The 23,248-nt window shown below is 39.0% G+C and overlaps 1 protein-coding gene across 1 annotated transcript in view; it reads right to left on the reverse strand.

Annotated features, from left to right (window-relative positions):
• Positions 1-23,248, reverse strand: part of DYM (dymeclin) — a 260,986-nt gene that overhangs the window by 45,020 nt on the left and 192,718 nt on the right. Inside the window, 1 exon segment of the mRNA XM_087760268.1 lies at positions 5,784-5,966. Within this exon segment, the coding sequence (XP_087616394.1) occupies positions 5,784-5,966 (183 nt within the window).

The following is a 23,248-nucleotide window of genomic DNA, read 5'->3' on the forward strand; positions in this document are numbered from 1 at the left end:
TGAATTACTTGTATCCAAGTTATGCTGTGCGCTGAAAGGCCCTCTCCATGCAAGGAACATAACCGAAAGCTCTCTCTCCAATCTGGCTTCTATATTAACAGAGATTACAAGGCACGTCTAATCCTGGATTAGACAACCCCTCATCAGGCATATCATATCAGTGTCCAGGTAAAATGGTGTATCTACAGCGCCTTGCCCTGTGCAGAGAGCCTAATTCTGGCTGTGCAAGCTACCCAACCATGTGGTGGGATGGGCACGCAGCAACATAGCTTGGTCGCCATCAGCTCAGGGATTTCTAGGCTTTGTATTAATATATCATTAAAATACTCAAGATCTCTAAAAAACCACTGTTTTCTATAGTGATTTCCAAAATCAGCTTTCGTAGAACTTTTCAATTTAAGAGGTCAATTTTCCCTGAGAGATGCATCTTTAGTCCTTTTGTTTTCTAAACAATAAATCTACAAAATATTTCCAGAGATTAAAAGCGCTACAAGAAAGCTAAAATGATTTAAATGACATTTTAGGTTTTGGAGATTTTTTTTTTTTTAAGATTATGAGGGAATAACCACAATGTCTATTATTTCACCCATCTATTGTTTTCAATAGGGCCGAAAGGCTGAAGTAAAGACATATTTCTATTTACTACAGCATGTATCAAGCAGCAGAGCTATCAAGGACAAGATGTTTTCTCCACTTGGATTCTTTCAGGGGATGCTGAAGTGCTGCGATGCCCCAGCCCATTCACAGGCAGTGCCGCTGCCTAACTAACACTACAGCTCCTTGCTTTCTCCTCCAGCTAAAAATAACAGCGCGATTCACTGCTGCCTCCTCGGCCTGCAACTGTCAAGGTTAACTCTGCAAAAGAGAAAAAAAATAACTTGGCAACAAATTAAAAAGTTCTAATTCCTTTTTTGTCATTTTTTCTTCTGAAAGTGATGAAAAGAGAAGGACATACATTTTGACACTGGCTATTTTACATTTCCAGCTGCGTTCACCACTGGGAGAGTAACACGCTGTATTGACAGCACACTGAAAGGAGAAGAAAAGCAGAAAACAAACCTCTTGTCATAAAGGACTGCAGGATTAGCACCTCAGCTAAGTAGCTTCCTTAGGAAAATATAAATCATAGCTATGTCTGGTAGCTGATAGTCATACCCTCTGTCCTGGAGCAAAACTGAGGCAAAGCCAACTCTTGCTGATTTAAGAAGGGATGAAACAGTTTCAGGTGATTCAATAGCAGAAGAAACACAAAAGGTTTAATCAGCAAACTTTAAGTACTGAAGTTTTTCAGATTCACCTTGACACTAGGAACATGTTCAAAGACACATGAACTTTTCAAGGTACTCTGCTCTTCTCATCTCCCCACTCCTAGCAAAGAAAGTGGGTAGGAGCAGGGAAGAAAAAAAAGAAAAAAGAAAAAACAAAAAAGAAAAAAGAAAAAAGAAAAAAGAAAAAAGAAAAAAGAAAAAAGAAAAAAAGAAAAAAAATCACTTAAAGTATTTAGCCAGGCTCTAGTAATTAGCAGGATCAAAGTTTTTCTATGGGCATTTTAAGGAAAACCATGAAAGATCAGTTCTCATGTTCACAGCAAGTCCTGCAGGTCTTGAAATAGGAGTTGCTATGCCAAGCCAACTCAACTGATTTTAAAATCTAGCAGGGAAATGTCTTTAGAGAATTAAATTCCTAGTAGGAAATTGCATCAATCGAATCCTTTGCATCACTAAACCATTGCTCCCAACCTCCTGATTTCTATCAGACTATTTTGCAAACCAAATTCTAGCAGTTCCTAGTTAAGCCTGTTCAACCACACGATATCTATCACTAGCTCATAGGAAATATGAAAGTAATGAAAGCTAATGAGTTCTCACAATGGCCATAAACCAAACTCATCTTTAGGAATTACTAATGAAGAGTCTCCACCAAATTCCTGACACATCTGAGGTTGCTGACCAAATTATAGACCACCTCTGAAACAGAGGCATATAGATAGTTCACAGCTGAAACATTTCTGCAGGAGGCCAGAAAAGTTACCATAGCATTCCTCTTTGTTCATCATCCAGAGGAAGAATATCACATTTAGCTAAACAAGATGCACAATATCCTATCAAGATGACTTTCTAAAATGAAAAGTAAATTAATAGGAAACAGAAGGTATTTTGAGTTCAGTTTCTTCTGTACAGCATTAACTGTTCCCATATGTTCCCAATCAGCTGGCAATGGTGATTTTTAGTTTATTTATAAAAACCCAGAGGCAGATAAGTAGTTTTCAATAAAAGAGTGTTCTATACATTGATGACCCTTAAACATTTACCTGTTTTTTTGTCTCAACTATGAAGCACACAGAGGTTACGTGTTTTTTCCAGAGTAACCTGAATGGTCCGGATCCTGAGGCAAAGTCCTTGGTTACGGTGACCAAGTCTGTGCCACAGTTAACCTGGGCAATTGCCACTCTGGTCTGAGCAGCTGGTGGAGCTGCAGAGCCATCCCCATATTCATGTGTGCTTACAGACATGTCTGCTCTGTCCTCTGCCCCAGTGTTATCCTGCCAAATGTCTGCTATCCAGAGGTTTCCAATGTTGAAGTCCCTGGGAACCTACTGCAGTGCTTTGTTATTACTAACATTAGAAAATCTTTCCTTATGACCTGTGAATCCACAAGTATGTGAGACAGGTTATTCCCTTTCCCTTCACAGCAGTGTTTTATTTGAAAAACATCACATCACCTTTAGCCTTCCTTTGGCTATTCAGCACCCATTCTATTTGTCCTTAGAGGTCCTGTTTTCTACAGCTCTTGTTTCTCCCTAGAATTTCTTCCACGGTGCCTAAACCCAGAGTAATCCAGCTAAGAAGTCACTAGCATGAGTAGGCTTAGAGGACACCTCTGGACTATTCTCACTTTGCATGCCCACACAGGACTGCAGCAGGTGCCTCTTTCCATTTGCACCGTCAACTACTCTTTACTATCTTCTCAGTACATTTTCCAGCTACTTTTGCATCCATGTTTTAGCATTTTCACCTCTTCCATGCTTCCTATTTGGTTTATGAGAACATTATGTGCAGCAGAGTAAAACCAATACCTATTAAAGTCAAGATATGTCATACCTATTTTATACATTCTTGACAAGGCAACCTGGCAACTGTTTTAGTGTCCAAAAATCATTACAGATTGTACATATTCTGTATTTTAGTCAGATTTCTTCAATATAGAACATTACCATGCTGTCTGATAGTATTTCTGTATGAAATACAAATCTGGACTAGAGCTTAGGATCAGAAAATCTTACACCTAATGTAAGGAGGATTTTCCTGAAGCACAGAAGGATGTTGGAGTGACACAGAACATAAAATGCACCTTCTGCTCCTGTGGATGTCTAGTGGATCTGATGGTGGAAATCACACTCATACTTCCACTACAGCGTGGGTGGAGATAATCCAAATGTACTTTGCCATTTAATGACCAGAAAAGGTACTGATGGAGAGAATCAGGATGTAGCACAGCCACTGCAGAAATGCTTTGGGGTCTTCAGAAAGGTAACTTCTCCTCCCCATCCTTTCATTACCAAAAGCTGCAACATGTACGGTTTACACGCTTTGGGCCACCAAATTACATTGATCACAGCAGCCTGAAACCCAACAGAGCTCCCTGATACATGGGAAGTTGGTGGATCCATCCTCCTCTGAATGACCAGCCTTGGCCATACAAAAAGCCCAGCCAGCTCACTATTCTGTCTCTGACAGTAGGCTGGGATGGATGCTTAAATAAGAATATAAGAGCAGGTCAAGAATAGGGAGATCCTCCCCATGAATACACCCTCCCAGCTTCCAGCAACATACAGTTTAGGAATTTATTGAGCCAAATCTTTAAAGATTTTTTTTTTTTTCCCCATGATTTTCAGACTCCTTTTGAAGCACACCAACATTTCAGACATTTATAACGTTCTGTGGCCGTGAGGATGGAGCTCCCACCTCCATCACTGCAGAGAAAAGCCTGAGCAAAGTCTGGGAGCTAGGAACTCATTTTGGTTCTTCTCAGACACTGCCCAGATGGTTTCAGACAAGCTCCCCCCATGTATATAGTAAAACTAATATGATTTGCCACTTTTTCAAGGGATAGTAAGACCTGCTAAAACATTTTGGCTGTAGCACACAAAACAAAGACTGGTTCTGTCCGGGATGGTAGTGCTGCCGATACCGTGTATGAAGTGGAGGATGTGACAGGGTAGAAGAGGAGTCAGCTGAATCTAATCTTTTATTCAGATCTGCAAGCCTGACCACTTGCCAGCTGGTGACAGGTACATTTAAAAAAAAAAATCTTTTTTTTATATCCTTGCTTCTCTAACAAAGGAGCTATTTAAAAATTCAACATGCTCCCTTGGAAAGCTTTAAATAGTTTCTGAATGTAACTGGCATTATGCTGTAACCCAATATTAAATAGTTTTGGGGAGGAATTGTTTAAATTGTTGAGGAAAACCTACACGTAAGTGTTACAAAGGAAAGGACGTGCTGCTGTCTGTGTGAGACATGGGGCTGTCATGCAGAAGGATCTGGCCACCACTAGTCTTCCTGGATCTGGACAAGTAACCACAGAAGGTCCCTATCTCAATCAGGAATGAAGACGACTGTTATCTTCACTGCACCATATCCTCTCTTTACACAACTTGAAAACATCTTGTCCTAATCATCTAGGCAGTATCATGCTGGCTGTAGTCTGCAGCTGCCAAAAGTTTGGAGAGTTTTGAGCTCCGAATCCTCTGCTCTCCAAGCTCTTGCATGACCAGAAAATATGAAGTGAGAACAGAAGAGAAAGGGATAGGTACAGAGCAGGATTTCAGTTCAACATTTAAAATTACTTTCCTTTATGGATCATCAGAAATCTGTCAATCTTCTGTAATATTTTAAAATAAAAGTAGATCAAAACAGGACCTCAGCAGATTTTTATTCACACTGAATAAATGTGCTATTCACTGCAGCAAGAAATTTAGCACCCTGTTCAGCCTCCCCTTGCAGTATTTTGCATCCAGTGGTCACAGCGTGACTTCAAGCATTGCTCAGCTCTGCAAACACTGACTAGAGAACAGAGAAATATTTCTTGCACTTAAAATCTGTTATTTTCTAGCAGGAATCATTACTCGGGTTCTCAATATGAAAATTAAAGCCACTATCAGATGCAGCAATAATTAATTAACAACTGTTTTCCAAAGTCATACTCCCATGGAGAGCCACACCAGTAACAGCTTCTGATCCACCGCTCTTTCCTTTTGTTTTCTTCTAAAATGTCTACTTACCCAAAGGGATTGCTGTGGAGAGACATTTTGCAGGTGAAAGCAACACACATTCAGATACAGCCCAGGGAACAAGGCAGCTGAATGTCTGCTCTTAGCTATTTAAAAAAAATCCCCCATATTCATTAATAGGCTGATGATGGGAGTAAGAGAAAAGAAAAAGATTGGTTGATGATGAAAGTCTGCTTTTTCTCCCCCGAAAGACAGGTTTCTAATAAGGGGAAGTTAAGAGAAGCTGACACTGTCCTTCCTTAGGAGACTGAAAGATGTGTAACAGGTTGGGAATTCCTTACCAGATGCATCCCAAATCCCCCTGGACCTGCTGAGTTAAAGATGTTGCCCAGAAGAAGTCACAGTGGAGGCCCAGAAAACAGGGGAGAGAAACTCAACATTTTAATACTTTCTAAAATAAACTGATAGAGATGAGTATTTTCCACCTCTCAAAAGGATAGAGAGATCAAATAACAATGTGTAAGCATCCTTTAAATAATGTATCACTCACCAGATCTATATTTTGCATTATGTCCTGGAAGGAAGGGTGAGTTCGAAACTGCTCAAACAGATCCCGCTTGTAAAGCAGCGCGTACACCAAGTTTGGATTGTGATGAAGAGAATTTGTCAGGCAGGAGTTGATGATCTCCAACATCATTCAGATCACTTCCTCAATCACATTCAGATCTTGCGCCTTTAAGAAAGGAATAAAAGGTTAGTGTGCCCTTTTCCATTGTAAAATATATCAGGTAATAAAGACAGAGCACAGGTAATTATTACTAATGGAGCTATTAGCTGGTTAATGTCTTAATGGTGAGCAAATCTGGCATGCCTGTATCTGGAAAGAGATCTGTTTTCTCCTGTAATAACCAAAATTTTAACTGAAATGCATTGCACTCTAGTATTCAGCCTTACAGCTTGATTCTTTCAACAGGAGCCATCTTCTCATGCCAAAAAGCATTAACATTGTAATCAGCCAAATTCACTAAGGGTTAAGTGAACTTAATCTTTTCAACCCTTCCTATGCTAAGTAAAAGCACTTCAGCATACATTTAATTTAATACATTTTCTGTTGAGCCCCTGCTTGGGGAGGAGGGATAGGGATAAGAAGAGAGGAGAAAAAATCTCAGAAAAATAAGAAGTGGCTGGTGAAAGAGAAAAGCAAAGACAGGAGAAGAAAAACTGACTGAGTCAAAACCCATTGCACCTTGAACATCTGCCACCATTCTCCAGACTTCGTCCCTGGCCTTTTTTCTTTATTTTTTTGGCTTTGAAGAATACTTGTAACAAACAAAAAAAGAATCTCCTTTTGTAGTGCACTAAGCGCTAATGCTCAAAATAAACTTGTAGAGCTTTTCATCTTGTCAATCCCTTATGATCAACCATTCCTGATGATTTTGAAACGCGAACTTTCTAAGCTGAACAAGCTGGCATGTGAACCCCTGCTAGCCTTCTGGATTTCTCTCCTTGAGCTGCACATCAGGATATACCTGATATGGTTGTTTAGACCGGAGAGCTGTCTGTCCATCCTTGGGACAGGGAAAAAAAGGCAAATCTTTCTTCGTATTGTTAGGTCTCTCCACCACATCAAACATTGGACTGTGAGACTTTACAGGTCTGGCAAGAACATGAATCATACCAAACCAGCTTGAGTTTTTCTGCTTAGCGCAAACACTGAAACCACTGGCATTTCCTCTGCCGACTGCCTACAAAGCAGTCATTTTCTGAGTTATCATAAGGCACTTAAATACTTCATAATGAGGCTGTACTTGCAACAGCGTTTTGTTGGACTGTCAGTCAATCTGTACATAGTTGAGTTATTTTCTACTCTAAGGCAGTGTTGTAGGAATCGTCACTTGTCAGATATATGCTCTTACCACGGCAGAAGAGAATACGGGAACTTGTCATTACCCTGGATAGACTCACATAAAGAACAAAATTCTTTGCTCTTGCTTTGCTCTGGATACTTTCAATGGAAAGTAAAGATATGTTTCTTCCTGCAAGCGTAGATATGGCCCTGCAGAAGGTAGCATCATTCCCCTAACCTGCTCCTCCATCTCTTCCACGGTGCTGAGGACCGTGGAGAAGGGAGTGCCCGTCCTCATACTGCTGCTGAAATGCAGCAGCACTCTGACTTGGTTATCCACACCGCTTGTCTTCTGCATGTACAAAGGAAATTTAAGTGATGAAAGCCTTTTGAAATTCTTGTTTGAAGAACAATATTTGGTGCACACACTACAATGAAATTTTCTTCTTTAGCAATGATGTCTGACTGACTGTGGAGGTTACAGATTTTTTCTTCCCAAATGTGAGGATCTCCTCTTTTTTAATAGCTTTGCCTCAGCCACCTGAATTACCATTGTAGTGTAGCTAACAATGTTGGCAGAAACCCTTACAAAGCTGATCACCGCAGCTACTTAATCTGTCAATGGGATCGCATTCTTCTATGGCAGAAACAGTCCTTACATTCAAACCACAGGTGGTTCCTCTGTCTGTAGTTTCCTAGTTAGCGTGCTATGAAACAGCATCCCAATTAATGCTGTGAAATGTGTATAATGCAAAATATTAGACAAAACCTGAAATAATTGCTTCAGCTGGAATCCACAGAAAAAAATCCAGACCTGGCTAACTCATCTGTGGAGTGGTACGTGCCTATCAACTGGGATTTAATTCAGAATATGGTATATTATGGTGACTTTTAAAAAGCTCTGAGGATCGGCATGATTCTCTCCCCAATGCAGCAGGATGACCTAGTGGCTGAGACACTACCCTAAAATACAGAATACATTACTTTTGCAGAAACATTATGATTCAGGATCAAGTGAGATCTATCCAGTTACCAGAAAGGTAACAAGCCGCACAATTGCTTTTCAAAAACTAAATGCTTTTTAACAAAATGTCTTCACCTTAAAACCTGGGCATACAGCTAGTTCAAACAGAAAGCCTTGCTAACCATCTACAAACATGTTATTTCAAGAAAAGGCAGACTCAGCTATTGGTCAGCTTCAAACAATTAAAAGTTACCAGAGGTTATTGCTCAGTAATTATATTTAAAGTTTTTAGAAGCTGATGGACAGAACCAGCCATCTGTTTTTCAGCAATGGTGTTGCAGGTGAAGAATCTGGGACCCAAATGAAGAAATCCAGGAGCTACAGTGAAGATTTTTACCTATAACTGTCTACACCAAAAAAATCATTTGTAAGAAGAATGAGCTCCATAAAAGACAGAGAAGTGGGACTGAATCCCAGTATTGCGTATATGTTATCTGGAGAGCTGTACGCTCCTATAATTAGTGATTAAAGCATTTCTAAATGCTTAAAAGTTTTCAAAACAGGAGAAAACAAGCAGAAAGCCAAGGACAGCATTTGGATGAGACAGTGGAGAAATGCTGTAAGAGCTGATAAAATGGTGTGTGCTTTTGTTGCTCTGTTATCACCATTATCAAGCTACGGCCCCTCTGCATCTAGCCATGGCGTCACGACAGATATAAATAAGGTTACAAAAACATTTCGCAGTTGAAGAGAAGTTTATCACCCCGTGTACTAACTTTCAGACCAGCTGAACACAGCTGAAACACTGAACATGTATGGCCAAGAAAAGGACTACCACATCATCCACAGCAACCCTGTAAGATTATATTTTTGACTGGACTGGCTGCTAAAAGAAAAGCCAGGGGAACAGGTAGACAAGTTTCAATCTATGAAACAGTACATTTAAATTAGTTAAAAGTAATGGCATTTTCCTATTGCTTATAATTGACAAATTCAATAATTTAAAATTATGACAGTATTCCTTTACAAACCAGGGCTCAGATAATGCCTCTGTCGACACCGATGAGTACCAGTCCTCCCCCTCCTTTTTTTTCGTTTATGCCCATAGAAATAATTATACCCATCATTAAAAGAAACTTGGAAGCTAAAGCTTGGTACCAACTTTTTGAGACTGAAATCATGCCTACAAAAGGGATGGGAATGTAGGCACAGCACTAACATTACTGTGCGTAATCCTAGGTAACCAGCTCATGGTTCCTTCTCAGGTTAGGAATTAAATGTGGTAGTTTTTTGCAAAGATTTTCATTTTTAAGGCAAAAAGCCAGATGCTTGGTCATGCTCTAGTTGCACAAGGAACAAACCAGGCAGCGACAGCTACAAGAGATCCAGGTACAGTTCTGGGTAGTGTGGGCCCCTCTTGTTAAAAGAAAAAGGAACAAACAAGTGATAATGCCAAAGAAATTAGAATGGAAACAAGCTGAGAGGATGCAGAGGAAAACACAAGCACAGGAATGAGAACATTATCTGGAGAAAAATAATTTGAGTTTGATAAACACTAACAAGGAACACACAAATGTGCAAAGCCAAGGCAAACTACAGGCAGAGCTGGATGTTCTCATCTCTGACCACCCTGGAATACTGTTGCTTTCCTTACTGCAATATAATTAATAATTAGCATGGCATCCTCATGGGCAAAGACATCCAGAGAATTCAATATTTACTGCTGGAAAGACACTGATGTGTAAAAACAGTTGAAAAGTATATGGCTTATAAAATATCAGAGAAATCAAGCAGCCTAAATGCCAAATCCCGGGCAAGTGCTCACAGTTCGGTTCCTTACACGCATGGTTACCCACCAAAAAATAAAGTAGTTGAATCACTGTCAGTGGAGGATGCAAGATCTCAGTGTCACCGAAAACCTGCTTTATTTATGGTACCCATCTGCCGTTTCCTACATTGGGACATTCTGAATGCTCATCCTTCTAATTTAATTTGACATCCAAGTAATTTTCATTTTTATAATAATAGAGAACTGGTTAAAAAAGTTCTATTAGGAATGAATGCAAATCTCCAGCCTCTAAATGTTAATAATTTTTAGGAGAAAAAGGGAGGCATGTCCATGTGTCATTCAGCTTAACTTTGCTTAACCATCCCTCATGGCTTGCATTGCCTAATAAAAACTGAGGCAAATTTAGTCTGCTTTCTGTTTTCTTTCCTCCTATGCTAGTTTATATGGAAAATAATAGTTGTTTGAAAAAAATCAGAATTTCAGTCACTTGTGATGTTATGAAGAGACGTTTCTACGCAAGGGTGGGCATGAGGCTGTCTTTCACAATGCAATAAGCTTTGTATTAAGTTTCAGAGAAAGGAACACTTTTTTTAAGATTTCTGGTAGTCTCACTGAAGTAATTTTCTCTGCGATTGCAGCCTGCAATCTCAGCAGCCCAATGTTCACTTCAGCCAGCCTTTGGCTGCCACATGAGATGTGTCCTCACCGCAGAGCTGATTCGAGTGCTCCTGTCCCCACTTCGTCTCTGAGCCGCACAGAAGCCCCTCACTTGAGCCCGACTCATCTTTTGATCCTCAGTCCTGGGTACAGGCTATGAGCCAAGCGCTGCCCCGTTTGTGGGTGGTACCCAGGGTATAGCACAGATGCAAGCTGGATGGTGATAGATTTCTTAATGACATTTTGCATTTTTGACCATTTACCCAGAAAGATGGCAAAGATCTGCTGGACACTCAGCTAGAGCATTCCATCATGGCCATGCAACCTGAGCTGGGTTACCATTCAGTTGCCTGACACCAGTTACCAGCAGTGACAGTACAGCTGAATTCAAGGAAATATTGAAGTCTTGATTTCAGGGTGAGGAATTACATAATTAGTTTTCTTTAGGCTAAAAATTTAGCCTTTCAGTACTTAAAGGGGGCTTAGAAGAAAGATGGGGATAGACTTTTTAGTAGGGCCTGTAGTGATAGGACAAGGGGTAATGGTTTTAAACTAAAAGAGGGTAGATTCAGGTTAGATATAAGGAAGAAATGTTTTATGCTGAGGGTGGTGAAACACTGGAACAGGTTGCCCAGAGAGGTGGTAGATGCCCCATCCCTGGAAACATTCAAGGTCAGGTTGGAGGGGGCTCTGAGCAACCTGATCTAGTTGCAGATGTCCCTGCTCATTGCAGGGGGGTTGGACTAGATGACATTTAAAGGTCCCTTCCAACCCAAACCATTCTATGATTCTATTCTACGATTCTAAAAAGCACTAGTGCACAAACTTAAGTCTCATATCATGTCCACACGATGTATTATAATATGTTTATATATTTATTTATTGTGAGCTAGAATTCACTTAAATGCAACAATTTTTTTTTTACTTTTTACCTGAATGTATAGTAATCCACAATCCAAAGCAACAAATAATTGTAAGCCTAACCAGGTCTACTTTGTAACTTTTTAAAAAATCAGAGATCTAACAGGGCGCCTTTTCCTTCATGGTGGGATCCATATGAATGATGCTATGCAGTATACAACAATACATGTAGACATCCAGGACGCTACTGCCTACTAAAAAAGCCCCACTTCTCACTGTACCTTCACATCGCAGCAATTTTCCAGCCAACTGATACTTTCAGCTAAGTAACTACTAGAGGTTTCTGCCTGTTGAAATGGCGCAATGATGAATGCTATCAAAAAGGCAGTTATACAGTTAGCACAATCTGAGCAGGAAGAAGTCTATCTGCCTAAAAAACCAAAACCCGAGCAGGGATGGGTAATGCAATACGCTACAACCGCACAATGTAAATAGGGTAAAAAACCAGGAAAGGCACACTGTAGTGAAGTCTTAATCCAAAGAAACCTGATTAAATAAAGTAGAAATGTCACCTATAATAGCAAAAGAAATACATGATGGAAATGCAGGCTGACAAAAAAACATGTCCAAACACAATTCTGAACTTATTGCTTATGACAATGAATGGCTTTTAGTGAGTGGTATCTTGCTGCCAGTAATAGGATGCCTTGACATTTGAATTTTCAAAAGTGCAAATTTATTTACGTTGAAGCTCAGTGGCTTTAGTTCACAATTACTGACACTGCAGGCCCCTCTCTGGCAGAGCGAGGAGTGCATACAGTATGCAAAAGCTGTAAAGAAACTACCTAAAGGAGCTTTAGCTTGAGATGCTTTAATAGTTTCCTTCCTAACAACTCCACAATTCAAAGCAGCAAAACCATCTCTGACTTCCCACTTTCCCAGCCAGCTCTGACTGCCCCCTCAAGGTCATTTGCTCCCTTTGCCAATCTTTCCAAGTCCAGTCCTCCTCTCCCAGCCAGGCAGCATGGAGGAAGAGCCGGAGGAAAGTGCAGCAAGCAGCAGGCACGGCACTCTGCATACCAGGCAAGGCTGTGTCACGTTTGTGTCGCTGCATCCGTGCGGTGGGGACCACCCATCCTCAGATCTAAGGCTGAAGGCTACCATATCATAAGGGAATAGACAGAGGAAAAGTGAGGGTGAAGGTTGCACAGGCAACCTCAATTATGGCCTTTCTTCATTCAGAGCCCTTAACCATGATGCCTCATTATAATTCATCACATGTAATATTTTCAGTGAGTTCCCCCCAGCCAAAAGAATTTGTAAACATGAAACTTAAAATCTACTCAAGACTGATTACTCAAATCAACTACTTCCTTCATGATGCAGATATGACTTTAAAGGCAATTTTGTCAGCAATGGAAAACAAAAGGATACACACACCATATACTTAACACATATCAAAAAGACTAAGAATGCCGAATTAACCCCAAACAAACAGCTCCTGCCATTCTTCTTTTTACCAGGGAGAAACAAGGAGGAAAAATTTGGTAAACTGTTCCAGATCCATCAGCTGCATCCGCAAAAAGTCTAGATGAACAGACAGCTTCAGTTCATTTTCCATTGAATTTTTTTCAGCTAGCTTTATACATGCTAAGGAATACTTCAAATGATTATGGTTTCGGACATTGAGTAGTTAGTTCTTCCACGCCTGCTTGTAACGCAGCTATTATAAACTCCAGGGTGATGTACCCTTTTGTATGGAATAGTGAAGTTGACACTCCAGGGAATTTCACCTTGATAACATAATTTAACAGCATCCACAATTATAATGACATAAACTTCCTTTTCCTCTTTACAGGGGAATTCTACAGCTAAGTAGTTTCAAATAATTTACTTTATTTTTAGTTACTTCAAGAGAAGCATATGTATCTTGTTTGTATTAGCTTTGGGGAGCTTCCGAGAGAGCTGTCTGAATTTCCTGCATTTTCAGCAGAAAATAAAACCTTCAACAAAATAAACTTGCTCTGCCAAAGAATTGGAAGAGCAGAGGGGAAAGAAGGAAGTGCACAAGAAAGCTGCTCTTACACTCAATGTACAAATGAACTTGAAAGCCGAGCCTTTGGTGACAGAAATCTTATCTTCACCTTTTTTACTGGCATATACTCTTTGGCTGTTTTATGTCAAACCCAGATAAGTTTTGGGCATAATGTTGAATTGTGGGAAAGTAAGTATTAAGTGAAAAATTGCAGGGATTATGGTGAAGATAACCTCAAAAATTAACTCTGGCATCTCTGATCACTGCTTAGAAATGAAAGTAGAGCTGTCACACTGGAGCAAAGTTTGTTGCCAGACACTTTACTAAATAAACCTACCATCCTGACACTCGCTGTCCTTGCCCTCCCGAATAACCAAGTAAGCTGAAAGAGCAGGTTTTCAGCAATGTCTTACCATTTTGTCAAGCCAGCCCATGCAGTAATGCAACATTTCTCAAGAGAAACACAATGCCTTCAGCCTGCGTCACGATGCAAACCTCCAGGAGAGCCTGCAACAAGGCTACGCTAGAAGAAATGCCATGGTGGTGTGTCCTGTCCCAGAGAAAACAGCCTGGGAGCAGTCTGCTCCAAGGGAAAACATGCCAAATGACACCTGCCAAGGTAGCAAACCCAACTGCTTCAATACTCCAAAAACCTGCTTGCCACAGGCTTTGACCTCAACAGCCACTGACCAAGAAAATATAAAGCTGTTTCTGAGGACATGCATATATCCAAGTGAAGGTGCAGATACTTTATTGGTACTTCTCATGCGACTTCACCGTACCTTATTTATTACTCGGCCAACCTACAGCTAATCCACAACTCATCTCCTGGTCACACCTTTGCCTTCATCTCTTTCTCCATCCATGCCCTTGCTATTTTTGAAATTCCAATCCTAAAACACTCCACGTTGAAATACTTTAACTTATCCCTATCCCCCTACAAAGTCAGGTTCCCAAATCAATTCAAAATTTCTACAGATTGGCCTAAATTCCCTCAGTGCTTTATTGGTTCTTGGTGATGCTTCACTCTCTTTGCGCTGTGCACATTCTACCATTTACTGAGGATTTTACAACCGGGAGATCTGGTTTATTTAATTCTTGTACTGCATATACCTGTGCGAAATTAATAGAGGCATAGGAAGTTAACTGGCAAACAGTTTTAGCAGAGTAACTCCATCACTGAATGAACAGTGAAATATATTCTCTCTTTTTAGAGAGGATCTCTTCTGGCAGCATGGCAAAACTTCAGGAGGAGGGATAGACATTGACTCCACCTGACAGTCTGTTTTTTAGGGAGATGTGGCCTAAAGGTATCTCACTTCCTGGGGGAATGCTACGACTACTAAGCTATTCTATAAGTAGGGCTCCTCTGCTTTAAAAAGAAAGAACAAGCAGCCATCTGGACTCCAAAGGATGGAGAGGCACCTAAGTGCAGGAGAGATGCAGACTGTGGCATTTTTGTGAGACTGGGATTCAGTATCATGACTGCAGAAGGTGATCTGTTCCAGAGAACAGAACTTTAGATAGTCCCCCCTCTTTGGCATTTCATCCCAGTGTCCCGGCTTTTCCAAACTCCATTCTTGGGAACCTCTCATCTAATTCAAGTGCTGAATTCCACCCTGGAAAGCAAAGGGGTGACAAGTCTCCTTCCTCAGTAATTTCCAAGGATGGCAAAATGACAAATCAACTATACAGATCAAATAAAATTATTTTTACCCCAACTGGCTTAGGAAAAGTAAATGACTATGGAAGGCACTTACACAAGGTCAAGCTTCAGAGGCTGGTCTAAGCCCACCAAGAAGCTCCAGCAAAAGGGGATCCACCACAGTGCCCAAAATACCTGACAGTCACTAGCTAGGGGCTCCAACACTGTCCATGCAAGAACAAAGTATTTCCAAACCACATGCAACCGTGGCAACAAAATGCAAATAGTATTTAGCAGAACTAAACCTGATCATTTTCTAAGGTCCCACAAAATCTAGGAGGCAACTGTTGCTAGGAAAATGACAATGTTCATACTAAGAAAATTAAAGTTAAAACTGTGAATCTGTATTTTTCTCAAATCATGCTTGAAATAATAATGACTTTTTCTTGCTGTTGAAAGGAAATAGAGAATTCTCCATTTCTCCTTCAAACTAAGCACTATTCCCTAGAGGTATGGGAAGATTTTGTTTAGTTTGACTGGTAGAACAGGAAAGTACAAGTTCCATATGCAACCCAAACTCCACCATACAAAGGTAAATAGATCATCATGATACAGGCTTTAATTAACAGAACCTGTCTACCCTGAGTAGAGTTTAAGGACTTTAAAGATGTTACTCAAGTGAAAAAGTTTCTGATTCCAGCACTACACATGCAGCTTAGCTGTAAAATGTCACCAGCATAACTGTTTGGAGGTGTTACGCAGTAATTACTGCTATGTGAACAGAAACTTTGACACTTCCTAATTTTTTTTTTTTTAAATTGCATGGCAGGTCTTATATAACACTCACATAAAGTTTCACATTTTTGCATTTAATATGTAAATGCTACTTAATGAAATCTCCAGACCTAAAAGTCTATTCCTTAAAGATGACTTCTGCTGAACCTCTTTGAAGCAAGTGATCCTCCAAAAAGGAACAAGCTTAACACTTTTTCCAGGAGGGTACAGTTGCTAACGTACGCACTGATGTTTCTGTTTTAGGATGTACGTAAGTCCAGATTTAAGAATCCTTATTATATCTTTAATGCTTGTTTGAAATGGGTTCTTATCCTTTTTATCCTATGTGATGTTTAACTGAAGCATAGAAGCCCTTATTTCTATTATGAAGAAAAATATGATGGAAAAACATTACCTCTTGCAAAGAGACAGAAAAAAGACCAATTAGCAATTTAAACCAAACAGTTTTCTTCACATTTTCCTTTCACGCCTCCCAACCCTTCCTCTATACAGTACGCCACAGCTACAGGAATGTAATTTATCCACCAGTTCCTTATAGCCCCAGCATTATCTCTGACTATATTATCAACTATTTTCTTCACCCTTGGTATTATATTTGGCAGTAACAACTATGACACTCATTGCAAAATATATATAAACCTAAGAGCATATTTCCAATGAACCAACTGCTGTCATTCAAGAAAATCACTCAGTGCTACAGATTTTGCAAACCTATCTTCAGTGTCTAAGCAATTTTAATTGAGAAAGTATCAAAACTAACTGAATAAATACCAATCCCTCACTAAAGCTGTCGACTGCACAGAAACTGAATTCAGAAGTTCTCCACTGGTTCTTCATTGATTAGATACTGCGGTTCAGCATCTTTGCCATGACATTTGAAAACCATCATTGCCTTGGAACGATGACAGTTGTCTTCCACTGAAAGTACCTCTCTGAATAATTCGGACCCTACTTAAGAGAAGAAACATCACAACTGAGACTGTGGAATCCAAGTCCTCAATAATCAACACAGACTGCATCAAGTTTCCATAATTTCCATACTATTGAAGCAGAAGATCTTCTGGTCCTGATGACGCACAGGATGTCAGTGGGAAAAGTCAGTGCTTCTCTCCACACACTCAGCAGCCAAAAGACTCTGTATTCTTGCCCTTAGGGTGAAAATTGCTATTGAAATTTCTGTGGGAGGCATAAGAAAGTCAGAAGGAGTTTGCAGAGCAGACATTTCCCATCAGTACCATCTGGGGAATGTCAAGGAGGCAAGGGAAGCGGTGTTACTGCCGAGACCATCCGGCATTCATCCCGTGCCTCAGCAGTGTAAGACTCCTGCTTTGCTCAAACAAGAAAAATCTCTGCAAAGGTAAACAGAGTTAAATAAGACATTAAAAGAAAATCACTATAAAAGAAAATAAAACTGTATATGGCCTCCTGACAATATTAGCCATGTTGAATAATAATAATAATAATAATAATAATAATAATAATAATAATAATAATAATAATAATAGCTGATTTAGCTGGTTGCCATTCATACAGAAGGTGACAGTGTGCACACAGAAAACTTTTGATGATGGTGCAGTATTCTTTGCATGTTGTAGCTCCTTAAATACTAACAGTGCATGATAAAAAATGTCAGGTCCCAGATAACAGACACTTGATAAGGGATTATGGTGCAGGATTCCCAAACTGGTGTGAGTAGGAATATACTGCTTTACAGCCACCATTTTGCCCCAGAGCTTAAGAAAAATCATGGAGAGTGCATTTATTTCTTCTGATATATTAAGATAAAGCAGCATGGTTAGAAAAGTAATTCAGAAAAACAACTCTTTATGAGACCACCTGGCATACATACTCTACTAATTCTTTCAGTGGTGTTAAATATTTTGAAAATTAAAGGGGATAGATAAACAAAGATGTGAGAAACATATCCCAATAAAAGGAAAAACTGCATTATTGATCTTCGAAGTGGTTTGCAGTCTAAAGGATTTATAGGTAAGCCCTTTTAAAATATAATAAAGTATAAGAAAATGTTTTTGTTTTCCTCTTACCTTACCACCTCTTCAAAACTAGTCCCTGCCAGCAGTAGTATCATTTATTCTATTAAGATGGGCCTGAAAACCCACCATAACCAAATTTCAAGAACTGCTCTCGCAAGTTGAATAAAATGCAAATAGGAAGGAGATGAGAAACAGCCTTTTGAGAGCTGAGAGCAGGCGAACCAAATAAATGGAGGAAATTTTAGATTAAATGTTGTTTTTGCTACATTCCATCTTATTTTTCAAGTGCATTCCCCTGGACGCTGCATCAGTTCTGATAAACACAGGTGATGACCACTGCTCTGCTTCCTGACGAATGGTCTGGAAGCACACAGCAGCCATAGCCTGAACACCGAAAAACGAACCTTTAACTGAGATTTGGAAAACCCCAAACTCACAGAAAATAATTCTAGAAGCCTGTGCACACAGGTACCCGTTCCAAAATGAACTATAAGCAACAGATGATGTTTTTTTTCAAATGCTGAAGAAAAACACTCTTGATAGAAATATGGAAAAAACTACATTATGCAAACAAATAAAATTTGCTGAAATATTTATGAACTCTCATCTATTTTGGGAAAAAAACTTAATTTTGTGTAGTCTGGTTTGTAAAGTGCAGCAGTGACAGATATGGGCAAGATGAGAGATCACCGTGTTTGAAAGACAGAGAAACTCTTGTGTATATCATACATCCATCCTGAAGTCAGTCAACTGTTCCTCACCAAAATCCTGTAAGCAATTATGATTGTTTACCTATAAATTAAGCTAAGTTTTCTAATGAATTCTAATTAACAGAGTCCACCACAAGGTAAGATGGCTAATTTATTGTGGAAAAATAATTTTATATTTCAGAAAAATTCAATGAAGCTTTTTCCCATGTGACATGACTCTTCCAATTGTCTTGATTTATCAAAATCTAAAAGATTAGTGTGGGAATGGGAAAACTTGTCATTATTTGTTCAGATAATTTTTTTCTTCTCTGCATTGAGTAAGCATCTGATTTCTTTGCAAGAGCCACAGATAAGTTGTTGGTGAGTAGCTTAAAGACCTGCCTTTAGGAATTGCAACATCCATTCTCTTTTCAGTTTATCTGGAGGGAAGAGATATACTTAAGATTTTGAGTCCTATTGCAATGAAAAAATTAAATCTAACCTGTAATGTTACAATCCGTCTTCTTTTCTCTAGAATAGGATGGTTGTTTTTTGTTGTTAGTAAACAGTTTCTTTAAGGTCAAGAGTTTGGGTTAGCATGCACACAAATGCTGGAGTGGAACAGCCTCTGTACATGCTGTACCAGTTTGATATCAAGAAAAATGCAGCAGAACACAGTGTCTTTAAAGAAGATGTCATACACTTCAGTAGCAGGCCACAGCTCACTCAGTTTGGGCTCAAGCCTAAATATGTACAAAAGCAGTTCTGGAAAACCTCCACTGCATTCCAGTAACATATCTGAAGGGCAATAAAAAAAATATCTTACTCGTCTCAACTTTGTTTCAGAGCAGCATAGGCAATCACAGACATCTCCCAACAGCATTGGGGATAAGAATATAGCAGGATTAAATAACGGTAATATATTAGAGTCTTTTCTCATTATGAATGTTTTAAAAGATACTTCCCTGAAATGACTTTATGTTTGGTATGTCACTGGCAGAAAACAGATGGAGAATATGACTACCAGCTTTTTGTTTTGTTTTGTTTTGTTTTGTTTTGTTTTTTTTAATTTCTTTCTCCCTTGAAAAACATTAGAAAATTTTATGTTGGTAAAAATCAAGAAAAAAAAAAGAGTATTTATTTATGTGTTAATCCAAACCCCCTCCTGCTGTTGCTTTAAAATTAAAGCTGCAGGGTTAAACCCTCAAAAGCCAGACATCAGACTGAAAACACAGGCTTCCCTTTATCCCAATGTATATGTGTTAAGATACAATTTAATTACAAGTTCACGTAACTATCATCACAGAGTCCTTTAGCCATCATGTTTGTATCTAACTTATAGCATGTTAAGAATTGATACTTTTTGTCCAATTTATGGGTTATTGTTCCTGTAATTCACCAATTCTGTGGAAGAACTCCTATTTACAAAAACCGATTTAGCATATGAAATGTGAAATGTATTCCTCTACCTTGCTTAGTTCCTAAACTACAAAGAAATGAGAAACTTAAGAGAAATCGCTGGTTACATGAAAGGGAAATAAAAGTCTATCTTTCCAATTAAGTCTGTGAAAAACATTAGGGTGACTTTATAGAATTGAATAAACATGAAAAACAGAGATTCTTCTAAATTTCTATTTCTTCTAAATTTCTATTTCTTCTAAATACACTCGCCATGTGTTTTGACAGGTTTCCCACAAAGCTATTTCACAGAGAACAAGAATCCACCACTGTCAATAGGGATAAAAAAAATTAAAATTCTCTATTCTACGTTTCTTTAATGCTGCTTTTCGGGCCAGGTGATGAGGAAATCGGTTTTCAGTAAGTGGCTTATTTTGCTCCATGTGATGCTTCTTATGAACAGCAGGAGAGGAAACAGCCCTGGCAGGGTACTTTTGGTTTTGAATTTCTGCCTGTATCAATTATTTTCTTTCTCCAAATCTTTTTCTTTTCCATTTCATATCAAGACTGTCTTGCAATCTTATTTGACTCGTTCCCTTTAAAATATTCTCCTTTCCTTCATCCCATCATTCGGTTCCCCTGGCCACCCACACTGCCAATTAACAGCAGTTAATTTGCATGACATTATAGGTAATATTAACAACAGCTATTAGTGGGAGAACTGCTGTCAGCGAGACAGTGTGATGTGTTGTTCAGGGGGATAATACCTCTCCAAGAAGACAAATTGTAAGTTGATGGCACTGTCCTTCTGTAACTTGGACACAACTGGAATAAATGTGGCTCTGTATAGGTAAAAAATGGTCCCATTTTAACTTCTTCATGTTTCAGTTCGGACAGATTTGAGCAGCAATTTGACGGGTGAACAATTTCATGCATGATTTTATCCACAGTCTGAAGCACACTATCTTCCTCTTATCTTTTTCAAAATCACTAAGTCTTGATTTACCTTCATTTCTCTTATTTTCTCTGGTTGCCTTTCCAATTCCAAATCATAGATATCTGCAATGAAGGAATCTAAAGATCTCTGTTAGGCTATTTCTTCTAATAACTATTTACTACCCTTCGATATAAATGGATTGATTTTTTTTAAACAACTAAAAGAGTTCCCAAACCTCACTGGTTAGTCCATAAATGTCCCTGTAAAACATGAAGAGAAGTTGGAAATAGAAGGTGCAACATCAAAAAGTTCTCATGTTTCACCAATATCTCATATAGAAAAAGTAATGTAAAAAGATTCCAATTCCAATTAAGTATTTAGTACCAAACAGCCTAAAAGGGTCTGAACAGACTTCCTCCTGCATCCATTTCCTTTACTTTATATGGCTGAATGTTTAAAAAAAGAATTACTGAGATGTTTATAACATATGGTAACATACTCCTGGTTTTTAAGCACTACATTTTTCAATCAAAACCTTGCTTTAGGAAAACTAAAAGTCTGTTTTACTACATTGTTGAAATACATAGCAGTTACAAAAATAAATCCTGCTCTTTGGAAAGCTACTGCACTGGGTTTTTCTGTTTGTCTACGGAGGTTTGACAAAGCCCAACCACCCAGAGCAATCAGCTTCTCCTGAAAAGCTCTGAACAACCCACTCATGTGAAGGAGGCAGCAGGAAAAGTGTCTAAAGACCAAATCAGCAAAGAAAGATGCTTCGGAAGATCAGTACTGTTACTTTTTTCATCCAAGCACTTCAAAATTTGTCATTAGTTTGAATTGAGGAAATGTTGGCTTACAAGGCAGTAATACACAGTATTTACAGAGAGGCTTGTGAAGGCTTTCTCTTAATATATCACATATTCTATCTACAGCTTACACTCAGGCCCTTCTAAAACCCCAATATTGCATCAGGCTTCCAGCTCTCTCAAATTCAACACAAGTAGATGCACATTAGAAAAATCAACATATAAAAATCTACTGCTTAATTTGGGGAGGCGTGAAAGGACCCTGAGATAGTGCTCATCCATTTCTGAAACGAGCTCTCACAACTTCCTTAGCCTAATCTCCTCTTTTAAGGACACTCGTTTAAGTGGTCTTATCAAAAACATGTATTCTGAGTACAAAAATGGAAACAAATGCCATAATTTATACCCTTTACTGCAAAATAATGACAATGCCCTAAACCTATATAACTATTAAAGGAGGAAAATAAGTAAAAAATTATGATGTTCGCATTTGGCTTTCTTCAAATGTGTGTAATGACCAAAATAATAGGCTTTTAAAAAGACTTTAGTAGATGTTTGCATTGCTAATGTCAGAAGTTCTTCCCGCTTCTTTCCATCTGTTCCCCTGTCTCATAAATCTGGAGAATGAAAGATTTTCAATCAGATGATCATAAGATGCTGCTGCCACACTAAATGTTTTTTAAAGAAAAAAGATAGTGATTTTCACACTTATTTTCCAAAATATTGAGAATTTCTAAATGACATAAGGCTTAATGCCATCTATATAACATGAATACCAGACACCAATGAGACTTTTGTGGAACTCCTGAAGAATGAAAGATGAACATCTTTTTGAAGAACATCTTCCAGATGTTCTTCAATATATTTGTCCAAAAATCCTTCAACCACAAGCATATTATTAAAGACACAATAATGCAAAGACCAACTGCAAATAACTATTAGTCCTTCATACTAATATACGGGAGTTTAAATAGACTGAACTTCACCAACATCTTTATCACAGAATTTTAGGATACTTTGTTCTTTCTGTTTAAGGATAATTTATGCAGCATTTTTTCAGGAAAGTGTCCAATTCATTTCAAGGAAAGAACTGATTAAGAATTCAGGCAGAACTGCAGAATTTTGGGGAAGGGGATAAAACCAGGCTTGCGAGGGATGAGCCTAGGGGTGGTATGCCTGTGTTGGAGAAGAGAAAAGTACAGAGACGATCAAAAGGGACTTTAGAGAACTAGGGCGATTGCTTGAAGGATCAGGAGCACAGGCAGTGTTTTCCTCCATCCCTTTAGTAGCCGGGAGGCATATGGAAAGGAACAGGAAGACCCATCTCATTAACACGTGGCTCAGAGGCTGGTGCCAGCGGTGGAATTTTGGGTTTTTCAATCATGGGGCAGTTTACATGGCACCAGGCTTGCTAGAGTCAGATGGGGTTCACCTGTCTCAAAGGGGGAAAAGGATTCTGGCTCAGGAGCTAGCAGGCCTCATTGAGAGAGCTTTAAACTAGATGCAAAATGGGAAGGGGATAAAACCAGGCTTGCTAGGGATGAGCCTAGGGGTGGCATGCCTGTGTTGGAGAAGAGATCTATAGCCCAACTGAAGTGC

The sequence above is a fragment of the Nipponia nippon genome, unplaced genomic scaffold (assembly GCF_047370975.1).
Source record: "Nipponia nippon isolate SJK-2023a ecotype South Korea unplaced genomic scaffold, ASM4737097v1 scaffold_22, whole genome shotgun sequence".
In the NCBI taxonomy this organism is placed as follows: Eukaryota; Metazoa; Chordata; class Aves; order Pelecaniformes; family Threskiornithidae; genus Nipponia; species Nipponia nippon.